Below are 20,628 nucleotides of genomic sequence, written 5' to 3'. Positions count from 1 at the left end.
ACTGGTATCTCTATCTATATCATCTATATCTATATCTATATCTATCTATCATCTATCTATATCAACCATAAAACAAGAATGAAATCTTGTCATTTGCAACATGGATAGATTTAGAGAGTATAATGTTAATCAGAGAGAGAAAAACACTATATGATTTCACTGCTACATGGAATTTAAGAAACAAAGAAAAAAAAAAGTACAAGAGAAACCAAAAAACAGACTCCTAAATATAGAGAACAAAGACATGGATACCAGAGGGAAGGTAGGCAGGAAGACGGGTGAATAGGTGAAGGGAATTAAGAGCACATTTGATGAGCACTGAGTAATATATGGAATTGTTAACTCACTATATTGTACACCTGACTGATACAGTACTGTATGTTAACTACACTGGAATTAAAATTTTAAAAATAAATAAAGTCAAAAAAAAAAGAATATATCATAATTTGTTTTAAAAAATGCTTGATCTCTATTACCAGATAATCCTGGATGTAGGTATCACGTGACTATTTGTGTGATGTTACTTGTTTCCTTCTTTCACGTGTTTTTCAAAGGTCACCCTAAGTTCTCAATTGCTACTTCTTCCATGAAGCAGTAGGAGACTGTGAGCATATCATCCAGAAGTGGTCACTCCTTCCATTAAAACAGTGTTTAGATGTGCTCTTAAAACACCTAACATTTATATTATAAAAACTTTAAATACTTTAGACCAATGTATTACATTAGATAAAAATCTTAACATTAGATAATTGTGGGATTATGGTCTCTCTCTAAATTCTAAGGCATTTGAGGGTATCCTATTAAATTTTATAGTTCATATGTTTAATATAATACACCAGTATAGTGGGTTCTTCATAAACATTTACTTAATGAACAAATGAAATACATGCATTTCTAACAACTATAAAAAAGTGTGTTTTGTATGTGAATGTTGTTTTTAAGAGGCTACTTGCTTTCAACATCATGAAGCTACATTTATCCAGATTTACTTGCACCTCCTTTATACATTTAATTATCAAAGTGACTAAATTTAATGTTAATGTGCAACCTTCATACTTAAAACTGCATGGTGTATATTGGAAGGAGTATTCTAGATTACAATGATATTAGTTATCAAAAGAAAGCTAAGGAAGAGTATGTTATAGAGAAAGATAAAGTGGAATGAAAACTGAGAGTTGAAAACTTCATCAGAATGGACTTGAATTAAACTTGGGGACACATTTTTTACTTGGGTATATGGGTATACATTTCCAATAAAATCAATCCTGAATGATACATTTTAAACTGAGGTGAAACTAAGGGAAATTGGGCATATCCTGAATTAACTACTTTTCTAGCCCTAAAGTCTCAGTTCAATATCTTATGTCTCCTGAATGTCATGATAGATGCTGATCTGTCAAGGAAGGTCATATAATAACAGAAAATATTGATTAAGCACTTACTGGGCCCAGGACTATACAGAATGTTTATTACATAATCTCATTTAATATTCAAAATAAAACTCTGATATAGGTACTCATTTATACACATTTTGTAGTTGGGGAAATTAAGGATAGAAGTCAGTAACTTGTTCAAGGTTACATTTTTGTTGAAGCTAGGACTAACATTCATATTAAAGCTAGAGTCGATGATCTTAACCACTATAATTTCATAAACTAAAAATTATGGAAGAGGGAACAATTTACTTTTTACAAAATAAGTATTCCGTGAGCTTATTTTGGTCTAGAGAATAGAATAATATAAAAAATAAAATAAATAACGTCAATTTTAAGATTAGCCATGCTAGAAAACACTCTATTCTTCTTGAGAGAAATGCGCCCATCTTTAGTGGCAACTTGACCATGGGTTTCACTGCTATTAACCATGCTTACAATCATGGACTCAATAATCAAAGTTCCAAAAATGTATCTTAGTAAACAACCAATAATGAAAAACTGCATGCACAAAAATTTTCTTTAGAATTATTCATAAGTGGGGCGCCTGGGTGGCTCAGTCGTTAAGCGTCTGCCTTCGGCTCAGGTCATGATCCCAGGGTCCTGGGATCGAGTCCCACATCGGGCTCCCTGCTCAGCGGGAAGCCTGCTTCTCTCTCTCCCATTCCCCCTGCTTGTGTTCCCTCTCTCGTTGTGTCTCTGTCAAATAAATAAATAAAATCTTTAAAAAAAAAAAAAGAATTATTCATAAGGGAAAGTTTGAAAACATCCTCAATTTCCAATAATATAAATATGTTTAATTATGACATACATAGCCATACAATCGTATAGTAGAGAGCATTTCAAAATTGTTTTATGAAGATAGGGAAATAAAAAGCATAAATATTGGAAAGGAAGAAGTAATACTATTGTTTTTTCTAAAAGACATTAAATGTTTGTAGAAAACCCTAAAGAAACTATTTGAAAACTATAAGAAATAATAAGCAAATTTGGCAAGGTTTCAGGCATAAGGTGAATAAGAAAACTCAAGTATATTTCTAGATATGAGGGGTTGGTGTTCTCTTTCTCAAAGGGCCAGACGGTAAATATTTCAGGCTTGCAGGCCACACAGTCTCTGTTGCAAAATTCTACCTTTGTAGTGGAAAAGCAACCATAGACAATATGTAAGTAAATGGGCCTGGCTATGTTCCAATGAAACCTCATTCACAAAAGCTCGTGCCTGGCACGTGGGCCATGGTTCATCAATCCATGATGTGTGTGTGTGTATATAATTATGCAACTAACAACTCAAGTGCAAAATTTAAGAAACAACTTTATTTATAATAACTAAAAGAAAAAATATGCAGGAATAAATTTATTAAGAGATGTGTAAGATCTGCACACTGAAAACTACAAAGCATAGCAAAGGAAAATTTTAAAAGACCTGAACAAAAGAGGAGCTAAGCCACAGACATGGCTATCAAGATGACAATTCTCTCCAAAATGATTTATATTCTTAAAGTAATCTCAACCAAAACCCTAAAAGACTTATTGTAAAGCTACGGTAATAAGATAGTGTGGTATTGGCATAGCAGTAGACTTATAAATCAATGGAACAGACTACAGAGTCCAAAAAATAGATGTATAACTTACACAGTCAACTGATTTTCGACAAAACTGCCATGGAAAGTCAGAGGAAAATGAAGTCTTTATACCAAACGGTGCTAAAATATCTGCATGAAAACAGCTAAACCTAATAACCCCTACCTTACATCAATCACAAAAATTAACTAAACATGGATCACAGACTTACATAAAAGAGCTAAAATTACCAGACTTCTGGCCAAAAACATAGAAGAAAAACTTTGTACTATTGGATTTAGCAGAGATATCTTAAATAAGGCATAAAAAGCACATACTATGAAAGAAAAAATTAATAAAATTGAGCTCTTCAAGATTAAAAACTTTTGATTTTGAGAGACCAGTCAAGAAAATAAAAAGGCAAACCACAAACCTGGAGAAAATTTTGCAAAACGTATATCTGAATAATGGGGTGTCTCAGAATATTTAAAGAATTCTTATACATCCATAATAAGACAACCCAAATTTTTAAAAATGGACAAAAGATTTGAATAGATACTTCACAAAAGAAGATATACAGGTGGCAAATAAACACATGAAAAGATTCTCAATGTTACTGACTATCAGAGAAGTACAAATTAAATCAATTATAATAAAAGGCCTTACATGATCAGTACTCTGTTACCTCTCTAAACTCATCTCATCCTGCTTTGCCCCTTATCACTCCATTAGAGCCACATCCATCTATTTTCTTTCTCTTGAACATGCCAAGTACCTTCCACCTCAGGGCCTTTGCACTTGCTATTCCTCTGTCTGGAATGCTCTACTCCTAGATAGCTCCCTTATTTACTTCTTTTAGGTCACTCACTGCTCAAATGTCAACGGGAAAGTGAGAGCTTCCCTCACCGCCATATTTAAAATAAATTCCTTCTCTGTGCCCCTTCTCCAAACACTCCCATTCTTTGCTCTACTATTTATTTATTGTAAAAATGTCACCATCTAAGATATATTTGTTTGAATGATAATCTGACTGCAATCATTCTACACTGCAAGCTCTATGAAACAGGAACTTTCTCTCTTTTTTGGGGGTGGGGGTAGACTTTGGCTCTTTTGTTCAGTATTATTCACTCTTGTGTCTTGTAACACTGCCTGGTACATAGTAAGTGTTTATTAAATACTTGTTGAATAAAGAAACTTGCATTATGGATAAGCCATTTGGGATCACCACTCCATCTCTATCTACATATATTTGTAAACTCCATGTGTTTTCAAATGTAAAAAGCTGTTACTATAAAACTGGAAGAGAGTGCTGACCAGCTTTGTATTACAGAATTTTCCATTTGTGAATTATTCGTACTAATGAGCATCAAAAATTAAAATAAAGTCACCCCACTAAAAGCACTTTGAAGTGCTTCTCATTCTTTTCATTAGTTCCGTTTTGCCTGTTTGTCAAAGATGCTCTCACATCACTTATCTGCTAAGGATAAGGAGAACTCACAGTTCATTTTAATATCATGTATATGCACTTAATAAACTGATTAACTTACCTGCAATGAAAAATAGATAATCAATGATAATAGCACAAACAGGTAAGTAACTATTGAAATATTTTCCTACTAGTTTCTATGCATTTTTATGATGAAATACAGACTAACAAATAAAGAACATGTTTCTACCTTCCTTTTAATTCGGCATATCTTTGAAGAAAGTGAATATTTGAAAATTTCTTCATCAAACCCTTGCAACCCTCTATTGTTACATGTGATAATTATTTAGTATGTAATCCATGTGTGTAAAATATTTATCTCAGTAGTACCTTCCTTTCACTAAGAAAAATAATTTGAATTTCTTTTAACTAAACATCAGCTATGATTCTTGAATTTCAAAGTTCTGTATTTCTTTTCTCAGATGAAAATAAGCATGACAAAATAATCTTTCTGAATCCAAAGATAGTAAGTCCATCATAGCATGAAATAAAATATCATGGGTCTGTCTTTGTTGTTTGCCATCCACCTTTCGATTCATGTATCTATCATTTACCTATTGGTAAACAAACTCATTAATGGTCATACTGTATATATGATTTATTGAAATACCCTACGCGTTACTTTAGCATTTATTGAGACACAAATTTTCATATGGATTTCTCAGCTCTGTGCACATACTCTGAGAAATAACTGATAGTCTATCAATGTCAAAATTCGAGAGAATGCAGTGACATTTAAAAAATGGATAGGAAACCGAAGAAACTCTACAAAGATGGAAATGAAAAAAATCTAGTAAGCTAGGAGGCAAGGGGCCTAATTGCTCTGCACAGTAACTATATTTCTGTAATAATTCTAGTCTCACTATTGGTGGAAAAGGGAGAAGTGACATTTCCCTCAATCTGGCATGAATAAAATTCATGATCTGCCCCCAGTTTACGCAATTAACTTCCAATACATTTGCACATGGGGAATGCAAAACCAACCACTTTTCACCTGCAGTGCTTTCTACTTTGGCATTTCTGATAGCACTCCCAAGAACCCTCCACTAATTTAGAGTGTGTTTAAGTTAGCATCCACATAAAACTCTCTGATACTCAGTCATTATTCTCTTCAGGGCCTATTAGTCTTACTTGAGTTTGTCACATATAGACTGCTAGACTAACATTTTCTTTCTTATTACAAACCCTATTTTCACCTTTTTCAGTTAGCATAACCACCTGGTGACCTGGAGAGTTGATACGGAACTTCTGTTTAATCCTCATCCTAATTAGGTATAGCAGCTAAGCAACCGGAAACCTCTGCCTAACTTCCTTTGGAGGCTCCAAACAAAGGCACTCCAGGCCATTCCTAGTTTAGGAAGGAAGAACATGATCTGAGATTCAAATGTGGTCTGACTCCGTAGGTCCCAGCACTGCTTCTTAGCTTCTGAGTTGGCCTGTGTTCATATCTTTAAATAACATTAAAGAAGGCTTTGGCACAGTTGTAACAAGCCAGGTTTTCCTAATCTGATGTTTTCTTACATCCAAAATAGTGAAGGCCTCTTTACTGGTACTCCATTCCACATACGGGCATTTGAAGCATTCCACACAGAATAGTTCAAATTGCATGCAATTAAGGGAGAACATCATGTATTTCAAATCATCTCCCAAAGGCTTTAAGATTTGCCTCATAAGCAAGAATGTGTGTTAATTTGAATTAATCACTCACCTTCATTGCACAAAATGTTAGAACTAAATTTCTTTTCCTTTCCCCTCTTCCCCAAATTATTGCCTCCTCAAATATAAAAATGGATTCTTCTATATTTTCATGGCAAGTAGAAACTACTGTAAAATGCCTATTTTGCATTACCTTTATCCAAGTTTCTTTACCAAGGTAAAGGTATGCTATTTACATAAATAACTGTTGAAGTCCAAAACAGACTTTCTGAGTTCTGGGAGAAACATAGGAGCAGCTCTTACTTTATCATTGGTTGATGAGCATGTCTATTAAGAAAGATGACTATCAGAAAGGTCCCTTTGGATCTCTGTTCTAAGGTGAGAAACTATTATAAAATAACCTTAAACAGTAAGTAATTACTCTAACAGAAAACCAGTATTAATACTTATATTCATACAGTCCTCATTTTAAAGACTTCTTTATAATTTATCACAATAAAAATGAAAGGAGGCTTTTTGGGAGCCAGAGTATGTATAGCTCGTTGTGAAAATTAGGCCTTTACATTAACAAGCCAAATGTCAGGATTCGTTTAATTTTTCCACACACTGAGTCTACTTCAAAATTCTCATTTTCTTCTTTCTTATCACATACTCCTTGCTGAAGGAACCTATTTACTTTTCTTTTCTTTCCTTCATCTTTCTTGGTTTCTGATTCCCTCGAAGAACATCACAGAGTAACCACAAAACCTGAAGGCTGGGACGCCTGGGTGGCTCAGTCGGTTAAGCATCTGCCTTTGGTCGGGTCATGATCCCAGGGTCCTGGGATAGAGTCCAGCATCAGAGCTCCCTGTTCAGCGGGGAGCCTGCTTCTCCCTCTGCCTGCTCTGCCTGTCGCTCCCTCTGCTTGTGCTCTCTCTCTCTCTCTGACACATAAATAAATAAATAAAGTCTTAAAAAAAACAAAAACAAAAACCTGAAGATATCCCTCAGTTAACACTTGTTTGAGATAGCTCAATTGTTCTTGCCTACCTTCATTATCAAGATTTGCAGATTATTCCAGGTGTAGAGTCCAGATTAATTTGCAAGAAAATTCTGCCATGCCTTTGACCAGGGAAAAATACTGTATACCTTGCAGATCAATATGCATATACTTGATTGATATGTACCAGTCTACTCATTTGAACATAAAAACACCTCCTAATTACGTGAGAACCTGCCAGTACTTTCCCATGCTTGGGAAGATTTCTGAGACACCCAAATTATGAGGTTTCTTTACAGCTGTCAGGTGGAATATCTGAAACAGAAACATATTTAATAGTAAGAATAAAAAAATGTTTTTGAGTACTTATAACTGATTCCCTGACATCCTGACTGTTGAATGGTCAGCTCTTGACGTTAGGGTCCAGAGAAAACCATGCTTCCTGATGTTACGGATGCCTAGTCTAAGACCTCTCAGCCTCAAACATGTACGTGCCTGCCTAACCTGATGCCATAACTGCCCTCTGGGACTCAAAAGCAGTGGTTTTCACATTGTTGTGTGTATTGGAATCACATGCAGTGAGTCATAGAATGCAGATTTCCAGGCAGTCTGGGGAATATGCAATTTTTTATAAAATATTTCAGGGGATTCTGATGCAGGTGGCCTTTCAGAGCATGCTCAAAGAGCATGCTCATTTGCACTTGAATATGCAAATGCTTTCCAGCAAGCTGCAGGAGGGATAACTCAGATTCATGAAAGGAGAAACACTAAGATAAAACTACCTCAGTTCAGGAATCCCAGATCAGAGGAATATTCAGGCCTTTATTTCAAAAGTACGCCTCACAAATATCTATTCAAGGAAAATTGGTGGTATAAATGGACATTCTGAAGGGACCTCTGCCTAAGTAAATTATTTGTGAATTCTTAGGAAGGTCAGAGAGCCTAGAGCAAATTCTTATGAAATCTCAGGCTTAGGTTTCAAAATTCTTAGAGAAATAAAAGAATCACAGTTGGTGTTAAATATGACCAGACAGTACTAACTACAGTGTGAATTATAAAAATTATTTTTAACGTGTGAGATACTAAAGAACATAAATATATATATTTATTCAAACAACTTTGTACTTGCATTTGGAAATTTAGACTATTTAATCTTTAAAAAGAATGGCAAATCCATGTAACCTACAAATATCACCCATACTTTTGTAACTCAAGAGTGCAAGCTCCTTGCCATGAAAATGGAGCAAACCTACAGAATGATGTCAAAATATCTCTTTCCCATCTTCTACTCAACACTGTCAGACATTAGGCACTAACATTAAAACATTTTTACCTACAGAGGTGAAACGTAAATTTGGCAGTGGAAGGTTACAAATTTGCCTTTAAGGCAGTACTTCAGTTTCCAAGAAAGTTTGCCTCCTCAAGAGCCATAGGCATTCCCCCTAATTCTTCAGGAGGATTGTACTTCTCAGAAGTCCCTCAGATGGTAGCTCCCCCCAAGTCCTTATCCTAAGGATAACATCTGTGACTCCAACCTCAACTGATTTCTAAAATATAGTGCAACAGAATGTGTTACCTTACTTTAACCTTGAGCAAACCAGTGTATGCTTGCAGGAACAGTCTAGCTTGAAAATTCAAGAATATACTTCAGGCTTTTACTGGGTTATCATAGGAAGAAAGCTGAAGACACTGAGCTCATTATAGTAAAATGTCCTGAAAATGCTCTCAAAGTATTTTTAACATTTATTGGTGGCAAAGTGTTGCATAAACTAAGACTAATTTAGAGGTCTTTGGGATATGAATTTTAAAATAATTGCATGCAGAAAGGTGTAAAATGAGAGGGTTCTAAGGTGATTTTTTGTATATCTCAAGAGAAGCATTAGCTGATGATGACAAATAGATAATTAGAATCCTCAGCCTCAGAGAGTTGAAGAATGTTGTGATTTTGCAGGGATGGCCATGAAGCCCCTAAATGGACTCACTCTGAGTCTCTCCTCGTAGCGTGGAAATACCTGCACTGGCTAGAAAGGCTGAGAGGATAACTACAAGCTAATTTTAATAGCTTTTGGTCAATGGCAGAAGACTGGAAGCATAGAACGAACAATAAATCTTATTTTGCAATAAACAATTTTATCACTTTCAGGATTGCATAAATATTTAATTATAATCCTCTTGTACACACATTCTGGTAGCTTAACAGAAGATAAATAAGAATATAATCATACATGGATACTTCTCCCAAATGAGCCTAATACAACAACTAAAGAATCATCCTTCTCTCCTTGCTCAGTGAGTACAATATAAAATATACTTTAATCAGTATTCTATTATTATTAATAACTCTCACGATTCCATTATAAACCACAAGAAAGAAAGAAAAATGTTGATGCTTTTTTTTACAGTACTTTAAATAAGGGAAAAGGGGAAAGGTAGGGATTGAATAAAGAATTCCAAAACGAAACATCCTTCATAAAATGAGAATTTATAAAGCAGAAGACAGTATCAGAAGGACCCAGGATCCTTAACCAGGTTTTGCATAGCAGTGTTCAGAGGAAGTGAAGTGGTCCTGTTATCTCTGGAACGCAGTGGGAAATCAAGACAAAAAGTCCAGCCTGCTACCTATTTCTCGCAAAGTATGTCTAAGTCATTCCTTCTCAATTTCATCTATGAAAGGCCCAGCACATTACCTTTAAACAACTAGCCATCAAAGTATGAAAAGCTGCTCTTCATCTAGTCTGATCAGGATGGAATTGCTTTTCAGGCACATCATGCTATTTTCTGCATTGACTGAAGAAAGATCAACACATGTTTTGCAAGAGTAACTTTAAACAAGGTACAGGAGAGCAATCAAGAAGACATAGTAGAACTTTTTTTAAGATTTTATTTAAATTCAAGTTAGTTAACATATATTGTATTATTAGTTTCAGGGGTAGAATTTAGTGATTCATCAGTTGCATATAGCACCCAGTGCTCATTACAAGTGCCCTCCTTAATGCCCATTATCCAGTTACCCATCCTTTGCCCACCTCCCCTCCAGCAACCCTCAGTTTGTTCCCTAGAGTTAAGAGTTTCCTATGGTTTTCCTCCCTCTCCGCTTTTATCCTATTTTATTTTTCCTTCCCTTCCCCTATGTTCATCTGTTTTGTTTCTTAAGTTCCACATAGAGGTGAAATCATATGGTATTTGTCTTTTTCTGCCTATTTCACTTAGCATAATACCCTATAGTTCCATCCACATCATTGCAAATGGCAAGATTTCGTTCTTTTTGATGGCTGAGTAATATTCCTGTGTGTGTGTGTGTGTGTGTGTGTGTGTACCACACATAGAAGAACTACTAATAAAACCATAATGGAAGAAGTTCCACAAGGATCAGATTACTACCACTCAATTTGTAAACACTGTTAAGGTTATCTTAACAATGTTGTTACTAGTCCTGAAAGCAGGGCTCAGAAATAGAAACAACATGTAAGAGTAGATTTTGGATGTTCTCATAATTTGCTTCTTCATGAGCCATTATATTTTCACTGGTTCATAAACTGAATTTCCAGTTTTCCTAATGTATCTTAGATTTATAAACTCTGAAGCAAGTAGATAAAAATGTATGCATTAATTTTTTTAACTCACATATGCATCAGACACATATTAAGCACTACCTATGACTGCTCACCAATACTTAGAGCACTTCTAGTTGTGACATTCATAATCTCCAGATACAGGCCCTTATATTTGTTGTTAATATAACACTAATATTGTAAATAAAATAACTGCTATTTTATTCCTTAACAAAGTTTTTAAACTAAATTATAATAATGTGCCCTTGTTAAGGCTTTTTAAGTGACTGGATCCTTAATTGAATAGCCTATAACAGAAATTTTTAAAATATGTAATGCAGGCCAAAAAAAAGTTAGGATATTAATAATGCAACAAATTGGCATGTGTTCTCCATAACTGAATGTTCCAGGAAAATGGTCACTAAATAAATAAATCAGTGCAGTAACTGCCCAGAGCAAAGATGATGATGATGATGGTAACTTATCTCTGAATTTTTTTGAATATGAATAAATTTTCCAAATAATTTTCATGTATTTTGAATATTTTCTTAAAAAAAAGATTCTTATTTATTTTATTTGAGAGAAACAGAGCTTGCAAGAGAGAGTACAAGTGGGAGGGGCAGAAGGAGAGGGAGAAGCAGGCTTCCTGCAGAGCAGGGAGCCCGACGCAGGACTCTATCCCAGGACCCTGAGATCATGACCTGAGCTGAAGGCAGATGCTTAACCAACTGAGCCACCCAGGCGCCCCTGGAATATTCAAACAAAATACTACACAAGTCCATGATCCAATGATACACCCTTTTATAGCTTAAAATTTTACTCAGAGCATATTAATAGTTTTAAATATTCAAATCCAGTGGTTATTATACTTCCTGTTGCAAATCTTCTAAATTTTCAGTTTCTCTCACATATTTTAAGTTAACAAATGCCTTCAGTAAGAGTTCTACCTTCTCTAGCTGCTAATTCCACTCTTCTTCAATCCCTGCTTTACTCAAGTTGCAGCATGAGTCATGACTATCATAACAGCTCTCCCGCAGATGTCCATCCTCTAGCTTACACTCTTCCTACTCTCATTCTCCTACTTTTAAACGTTTAATAGATTTTCATAGTAAACTCAATCTTCTAATATTGTTTCCCATATGATGTCCTCCATAATCTTCCTAAGCTTCATTAATTCTTTATTTCCCAATGCTTTCATAATATTTTATTCATAGCCCTTATATACTGAATATAATTACCTACTTGTATCATCCCTGCTAGACTGTGAATTCATTGAAGACAAGGAATGTATCTTGTTCATTTTATGTCACCCAATCTAATAATGCTTTATCAAAACAAAAACCAAAACCAAACATCAAGATCCATCAACAACAAAAATGTAGGCATTTTCATCACTAATTTCAAAGTTCGAGTCATAACACAATGACATTTGCAAACGATTGATTCCTTATACACAAGCAATGAAAATCATAATACATATGTGCAGAAGCAGTGCCATTTCCTATATATAGAAGCACATACCATAAAAAATGAGGAAATAATATAACGTTACCAGAATTCATGTACATAAAATCATAAAGCTTGACTTAGGGACCTGAATAAATGGGGAGAAGTAGCATGTCTTAATATTGAAAGCTTATATTTGAAAAGGTGTTAATTCTTTAAAAATTAATTTATAAATACAATGCATATCGATTCATAACTACAGCAGGAATTTTAAATGGGCTTTGTCAAACTGATTCTAAAATATGTATTGAAGAGAAAAGACGTAAGATTTTGAACAAGAACAAGAGAAAACTTTTTCAACTACAACATAGTATAAAGCTAAATAAACTAATTAGAAAAATATGACAGGAACTCAGAAAAGAACAAAGAACCAATTAAACAGAGTCAAATCAATTCCCTAACATATGACCACTTACATTAAGATAAACATATCATTTCAAATGTATGAATAAGGAACTCCTTTTAAGTAAGATGGAAATAATTGTTTAAAAATGTATTAATGTGAGGGGTTCCTGGTGGCTCAGTCAGTTAAGAATCTGATGCTTGATTTCGGCTCAAGTCATAATCTCAGGGTCATGAAATTGAGCCCCGTGTCAGGCTCCGTGGTCAGCAAGGGCGTCTGCTTGAGATTCTCTCTCTCCCTTTACCCTTCCCTCCTCCTCTCTCTCTCTCTCTCTCTCTAAAATAAATAATTAAATCTTTTAAAAAAATGTATTATTGTGAAAGAAAATTAGACCCCCTACTCCATTCTATACAAAAAAATTAATTAGAGGAGGAAGGGCTGAGTAGATAGATGTAAAAACAAAATAACGTTTTAAAAAATGCAATATTTTCAAAATCTTCAGATAGAGAAGTGCTTCTAAGTAAGACAGAATCAGAGAACTAGGAAGTTATAAAAGGGATGACTAGACATATAAATTAAACACCTCTGAATGATGTAATACATCAAAAAGTAAAAAAAAAAATGACATAGTGTTAAGAGAAAAATACTGTAAAAATGTATGCTACAAAAATAATTAATATCCTAATACATCCAAAATATATAGGAAAATATAGTAGGAAAAATATCTTGCCCTTTTTCTGTTAGGTTTTTAATCCTTTTGTTTAATCAGGTAATAATTCACAGAAGAAAAAATACAAATAGCAAATGTGTATGAAAAGATGAGCAAATTAACTAGCACTGTAGCAACTTGTCAAAACTCTCAAACTGTCAAAAACTTAAAAAATGCATACAATTCATCATCATGGAGGGGACTAAACCCTCTCATACATGGTTGATGGAGGGCTAAAATGGTAAAGCTTTTGGAATACAATTTGTATTATTTACCAAAAAATTTATACCCTGTGAACCCAAAATTCCACTTGCAGGTATCTATCCTATAAAAATACTTGTATGCACAACAAAAGACCACTCAAGGATCTCATGGCAGTCTTGATTATAATAGTAAAAAATTAGAAACAATGGAATAAAGCTCCCCAGACTAATTTGTAGAAATGAGTCTGAGAACAGAATGCATTTCTGTGCATGAAAAGAAAAAAATCAAACTCTGTGGAAATGTAGAGGAAAAATGGCTGGATTGATACACACCAAATATTGATAATTTTATCTGTGAGGAGGATAAATATGATGGGAAGGTATGGAGGAGAGTAAAAGAAATTTTTCACATTGTATTGCTCTTTTGTTTTAATCTTGTACAATTAGAATGCATTCATGTGGTTTTTATGTATTTAAAAAACAACTATAAAAAGAGTACCCAAGAATATGTTTACTTAATTGCACAAAAAATAATAGGCATGAAAGTTTATAGTTTGAATAATTAATAATTAATTACCAATTCATGCAACAAATAAATACTGACACAGTCTTGTGCTTAAGATTAAGTGAGGCAGTAGTTAATACAAAGATGAGACAAAGCCCTATCTTCAATGTTACCCAAAACCCATCAGGGGCTCAGAAAGGGACTGAACTACAAAGTGACAACTGCTACAATACAGATTCATGAGATGTTACCTTATTCTAACTGGAGAAGACAGATTTCAGGCACGGGAGTGAAAGTGAAATTTTTTTTTTTTTTTTTAGTGAATAATAATATTCCCAATAGGTAAGAGGGAATGGGAGTGGGAAGGAATTTCACATAATGGGCAAAGTCACTCTGACTTGAGGTCATGGGCTCTGCTGTGCCAGTGTTTGCTGTTGAATCTCACCTCTGCCCCTCACTTAAAAGCTGTGCAACCTTTAGCTAAATGACTTAACCCCCCTTAACCTCTAGAGTAACCACATCCATTCCAAGGGTTTACTGAGAAAATTGCACAAGGCCATTCATAAAAGCCTCAGTATAGTACCTGGAACATATGTTTTAATAAATATTTGCTTTTTTTCCTACTTCCTATCTTTAAAGAAGCCAAGAAGAGCATGCTATGCTTCTGAAACTGAAAGAAGGTTGATACAGACTGGTAGCCAAACTATGAAACATTTACTAGGAAACAGTGACCTATGATAACCTTCAACTCCAAGTGCGGGGCATTTGCCTGTATAAATCTGATTTTGTATTTATTCACTTGCATACTAATAGGATAATTATCTCATTATCAGTAAAACAAATTTTAATATATATTCAATGAGATTTGCATATTTTCCTGGTGAATTTGTATAAATGATAATGAAATTATTTACTTCAAATATTTAAGGCTTCCAAAACTGGAATTGAAAGCAATGTTCTGTCTTAGTCAACAAGGAATTTAATTTTTGAAAAAAAAATTCATCCACCATTATTAAATAAAATATTCCATTAAAAAATAATTTAATGCAGATGAGTCAAAGATCCCCTCCTTTCAATTTTCATATGCCCTCCAACTTTTGTACATTTACTACTTACATGCTTTCTCACCATCATTTCAAATCCAAAAGAATTCACATGAATATATATATATCAGCAGTAATAGTAATTTAATTAATTAAAATAATTAATTTAATTATTATAATTAAAGAACCAGGCAATATAGAAAGACTGATGGGATTTGAAATGGTCGCTCATGTGAATACATATAATGAAAGAGCTAACATCATTGGGCTCTGTAGCCAGACTATCTGGACAAAGCTCTGGTCCTATCAATTACTAGCTGTGTGACTTTAGGCATGATACTTGACCTCTCTGAGCCTCAGTTCCCTTACCTATAAAATGGGAATAATAATAATACATATCTACATAGTTCATAAGGTTGTGAGAATTAAACAAATTGCTATGTGTACAACAGTTAGAACAGTGTCTGGACCCTTGTGAGTGTTTAAGTAGCTGGTGGTATGAGGTCTCTTCTAGTTCTCAAACCTTTCCTTGTGGTGCTCTCAACATAATTCTCTCTTTTTCCTGCTTCTCTTTCAATGCAATGTTACATTAAGTACACTGTCTTACTGGCTTTCTGACCTTTTTAAACTTCTACGTCAAAGTAATCTTCATGTCATACTGAATACTCAGAGTCTTCATATCTTACTGTAGAGTCAAAATTACATCTTACTCATTACCTCCATACATTGCTATCTTGGTGGACCTTCCTCTAGCAGTATTATTTCTAAATTTTTGCCCAATAACATTGGATTATTAAAATTAAAACTGCACTTGGATGTGAAACAATTCAAAATACTAAAAGGACTGAGTTTATTGTACTGTTTAATCTCAACAATGAGTAAATAGCTTGGGTTTATAATCAACATTATTTTAAAGAAATAATTGTTTAGTGACTATTCAAATAACTCATTTTCACATTATAAATCTAATGATGAAAATAATGTAAATATTACTATAACAAGTACAACTAAAGTCTTCTGCTCTAAGACTGATATACATTTTGTCCAGAACAGCTTTACTCCGTGGAATATTTATTTCTGTCTTGCAGCACAAGCTTCTCATAATGAATCACATTCAAAAAACATTAAAAAAAGATATACGAGTATATGTTAGGGAAAAAATTGCTGTTGCTTGAAGGTATTTTCCATCAAAAATTAAATATGGCACAATGGCCATTTTGTAGAGTTCATTAATGAAATTGGGAAGGGATTATTAATCTCCAGTGTTGAATTGAACTTACAGTGAAAATTGATCAAGCTTCTCCGGACTCAGAAATACCCTATGGCTACTATTGATCAAGAGTTTGGGACACTGATTATAATTCATATCCAAAAACAAAAAAACATGAGATAGAAATTGTTCTTAAAAGGCTTCTTATTCAAAACATACAATATTTAGCTTAATAGAGGAAGCCTTACGGACATCAGTTTTCTTGTGAAGATCCACTGGAAAACATACCTGGCCAGGCTGAAGGCATCGTCAATCAAAGCCGCTCTGTTACTGACAGAGAGAACCTATGAGATCAACCAGGAAAAAAAAAAAAAAGGGAATCAGGATTAAAATGGCAGGTGTTCACCTATCGAAACAGATCTTTGATGAGTAAATCCAGTTTACCTCATGGTTCCTGATTAACTGATCAATTAATAATCTCCAATTCCTTAAATCATAGTTGACTCTAAAATAGCCAGTTTGATTGATATTCCCCAGCAACCAGCTTCCTTTGTCCCAAGTTATTCTGTGGTGCTCTGAAAACAACATTTTTTGGAGTAAAACAGATTTTAAATTTATGGGTTAAAATGAGATGAAGTATATTTTCTAAATAATAGATATTATAGTACCAATAATTAAAAGAGAACACCATCATAAATACCTAATTGAAATCTACTCTTTAATTAGTTCATCACCGTATCTAGAAATCACTAGAAAACCTTTAGTTGGTTACCCATTATTACCTCAATTAATTGTTTTCTTATAATTAACATTTTTTGTTCTTGATAAAACCCCATTGCCTATATACAATGTCCTTCTCAAGATAAATGTCACCAAGACATCTCCTGTATTTATGTGCTTCTAATTAGATTGTATTTAAATATGGGGCTAGAATAGAAGAAAAGGTTTTAGGTACACATTCTACTTATTTTATTCAGTTAAGAAAGTGATTAAAACAACAGGGCTCATTTATTTTAAAGTCACTATTGTTTCTTGCCTTTTTTCTTGTGCTTTTTTGGAAGTACTAATAAATAGCAGACTTTCCAGCATCATCAATAATGTTGGAAAAAGGAAACTCATTTGTTTAAGACTCTAATATTTCTACATATAATTAGAACAAAGATAATAAATTCTGTTTATTGGAATCACTTCGGAAAATGGTAACTTGATTATATTCCCCAGCTAATTCACTTAAAGGAAGCCAGTAAAAACAATCTTATAACTTATATATTTAACTCCTTCAAAATATGGTACAGATGGAGAACTCCATTCACCTTAATGGCAGCCTCTGTTGACTTCACAGAACCATAGCTTACAATTCTAATCATTTCGTGGATGTCCTCAGGACTCATGGTTCGTAGAAGTTATGAAATGTATTAAGTTTACTTAAAATTTATATTTTACACACACACACACACCCCACACACCGGGACACCTAATTTCCACAATGACTCAAAACCAGAAAATGCATCACAGAAATCCATTTGTGTCAGTTCTGAGTGAGACACAAAATCTCCAATTCTCACCTTGTTATCAAGGTTTTTTACACATCAGGCTACAAAACAGGTTTTCTTTTTCTTTCTCTTTTTGAAACACTGACTCTATAGTCTCTCTCAAGTAGAAGCCACACAGGAAGCGGGTGTGACCACAAAAATCACTGGGTGAACATTAATGACTATTAATTGCTGAAATGAGGTAGGCTCTGAAATGGGGTGGGCTCCTTAATCTAACACCTGTTACATTTTGCCAATTTTTATAAATGTACAGTAAAACCAAAAATGTATGCTGAACATAAAAATCTAATCTTTAATGTTTCAGATGGTATGTCAGCTTTTTGCCACTTTTATAAATAGTATCTTGGAACATTTAAAAAAACAAGGCTCAGACAGGTTAATCGAATTGTCCAAGAAAGCAGGAAATGGTCCGTCTCAGGTCTCCTGACTTGGGTGTCCTTTTTACTACATTATATTCTATTGATACAAGATGGTATAGCACTTTTACTGTAATATGGTATATATTTCTCACATTCTTATATTGTTTTGAAAAAGAGGGACACAGCATTGGAAATAAGAATTAGAACAGGAGCAGGATAGTTAGATTTTTGTTCCAGTTCTCCTACACGTAAATGTTTGAATTTAGGCCACTCATATAATCTAAGGGCCAACTAATAAATAGCATTTAAGGTCCCTTCCAATTCTATGACTCAGTAGAAGAAGGAACTGTTTTCCTCTGGGTGAAATTTTACCAGGCTTCATCTCTGGTACTTAAAAAAATAGATCTATCAGATATTGCTCTAAAATATTAATAGTTTCCCAATTTTCTGATACTTTGTTTTTGTATATTTTTCAAAACTTTAATGTGCTTATCTACACAATTCCTTTGAAGTTTTGGAATGTCACCCCATTTTACAGATATAAAAATAAAAAATAATTAACAAAAGAGAAGACATTTTAAAAAACTAAACCATCTGAAGAGAGATTTCAATTCAGTGAAAAAAACTAAGATTAAAATATTGAGGATACTGTTTCTCTTGAGTAATCCTAACTCTATCTTCAATAATATGAGGATTTTTATCACAACACATATTGTGATTAAATTCACTTGGGTTAGGTGCTTGCTTTGGCAGCACATACACTAAATTCACTTGGGTTAAGTGTAAATTTGATCATTTTCATCTAAGAAGTGGTTATTTTTTGAAGAAATTATAATATTCAAGAATCAAGTTTAATATATGAATACATGATTTATGTTTTTACAATTCTGAAACAGTCATGGAATCCTATGATATTAAGTCTATTTTTTAAAGTTATTTCTTGTTCACATTTTAAAGAGCTGGCACAATTTAACCTCATGTGATACACTTGGCTCTAAATGGGTGACGGGCATTAAGGAGGGCACGTGTTGTGATGAGCACTGGGTGTTATATGTAAGTGATGAATCACTGAATTCTACTCCTGAAACTAACATTACACTGTATGTCAACTAACCGGAATTTAAGTAGAAAATTGAAACTACAAATAATAAAAAAATAAAAAATAAACTTATTGAATTCAACAACTTATAGGTAGAAGAGAGACAAATTAAAATAGGAAAACAATCCCTATACCTTCTATTTCATCGGAGAATAAAAAAGGCAGGCATCTATTGTTTTTGAGTATGTTATTATTAAATTGATAACTAAAACCTGAAGGTTATTACTGTTCATGCATATTTTTATGCCTTTGTTATAAATGAAATCTTTGGAGAAATGATTCCCTGAAAGATTTTGTAATAGATTTGTAAATGTCTTTTTCATTCTAGCTAATTATATCTTTAAAATGTTCTTCAAATTAACTAATGGCAAGCAATGAATTCTAAAGAGACCTTTTCCAATGGCCTAATGAGGTATGGTATGTGATGAGTACCAATATAAAAAGTATGGAAGTTATATTTTCAATGTTAGTAATAATAACTTAAAATTGTATGTAGAATGTATCCAAAATGGCACAAAATTTAGATTATATCAAGGCACAGAGTCCTTGGAATTTTATAATATTTTGGTTTTATATTCTATACTTTCCAAATAAAAAGAGGAAGATTAAGCCTTTATCCTCAGTATTGGCTGGTTGCAGAAAAATCAGAATTTAAAACAAACAAAAAGCCAACCAAAGTAACAAGGGTAGCAATGTAAAACAAACTCAGGTATAACACATACTGGTTTTCTCACTGGACTTGTGTGAGAATCAAATTAGAAAATGCTCTATAGCACCTATAAAGAACTATGTGTATGAATACAATGGCAACATGTTGAGTAATTGGCATATCAGCAAAGCAACCTACCAAAATTTTAAAATCTACGTGTGTGTGTGTGTGTGTGGTTTAGAGGGAATACATTTAGAAAAGAAAACCAAGCTCCTAAGACAATTTATGCAAGTTATGTCTCAAGCCTTAACTTCCTCATTTGTAAAATGGGGATTAAAAATAACTCATTCTAAAGGCTTACAAGTCTTATATAAGCCAATGCTTAAGGCAAGCACTATATCATTACATTATTTTTAATGTTAATTTGTAATTTCAGCATCAATTTCCTTTTATTTTGAATCTTTTCTTTCCTAACATTTGGCATTAAATTTATTCCCTTCCATTACACATTCATTGTCACCATACAAGCTGTTATATTTATAAACATCTGCATTCTCAGTATCTCAGTAGTAAAAACGAAAAAGATAAATCCTTTTACCTGCTTTCAGTAATTTAAAAGTTGATTTAAAAACTATTTTAGGCTAGAATGAACTATACCTTAACTTGGAATTAATTCGATATTCATCCAAAGGGTTTAAAAAATGGAAGTGTCAAGAGTATATGATGATTCAAATCAAATTTATATTATTCACCATGACTGTGCTTTAATACCTGGTGAGATCAA

General features: G+C 33.5%; 1 protein-coding gene across 1 annotated transcript in view; it reads right to left on the bottom strand.

The window, feature by feature from the left end:
- Positions 1–20,628, bottom strand: part of TRHDE (thyrotropin releasing hormone degrading enzyme) — a 349,173-nt gene that overhangs the window by 61,252 nt on the left and 267,293 nt on the right. Inside the window, exons 11-12 of the mRNA XM_006728228.3 lie at positions 16,629–16,759; positions 16,473–16,528 (exon numbers count right to left, since the gene is read on the bottom strand). Coding sequence (XP_006728291.1) covers positions 16,473–16,528; positions 16,629–16,759 — 187 coding nt within the window. The remainder of the gene's footprint in view (positions 1–16,472; positions 16,529–16,628; positions 16,760–20,628) is intronic.

The sequence above is a fragment of the Leptonychotes weddellii genome, chromosome 5, assembly GCF_054177405.1.
Source record: "Leptonychotes weddellii isolate Sample4059 chromosome 5, ASM5417740v2, whole genome shotgun sequence".
In the NCBI taxonomy this organism is placed as follows: Eukaryota; Metazoa; Chordata; class Mammalia; order Carnivora; family Phocidae; genus Leptonychotes; species Leptonychotes weddellii.
This window is presented reverse-complemented; position numbering and strand designations above follow the sequence as displayed.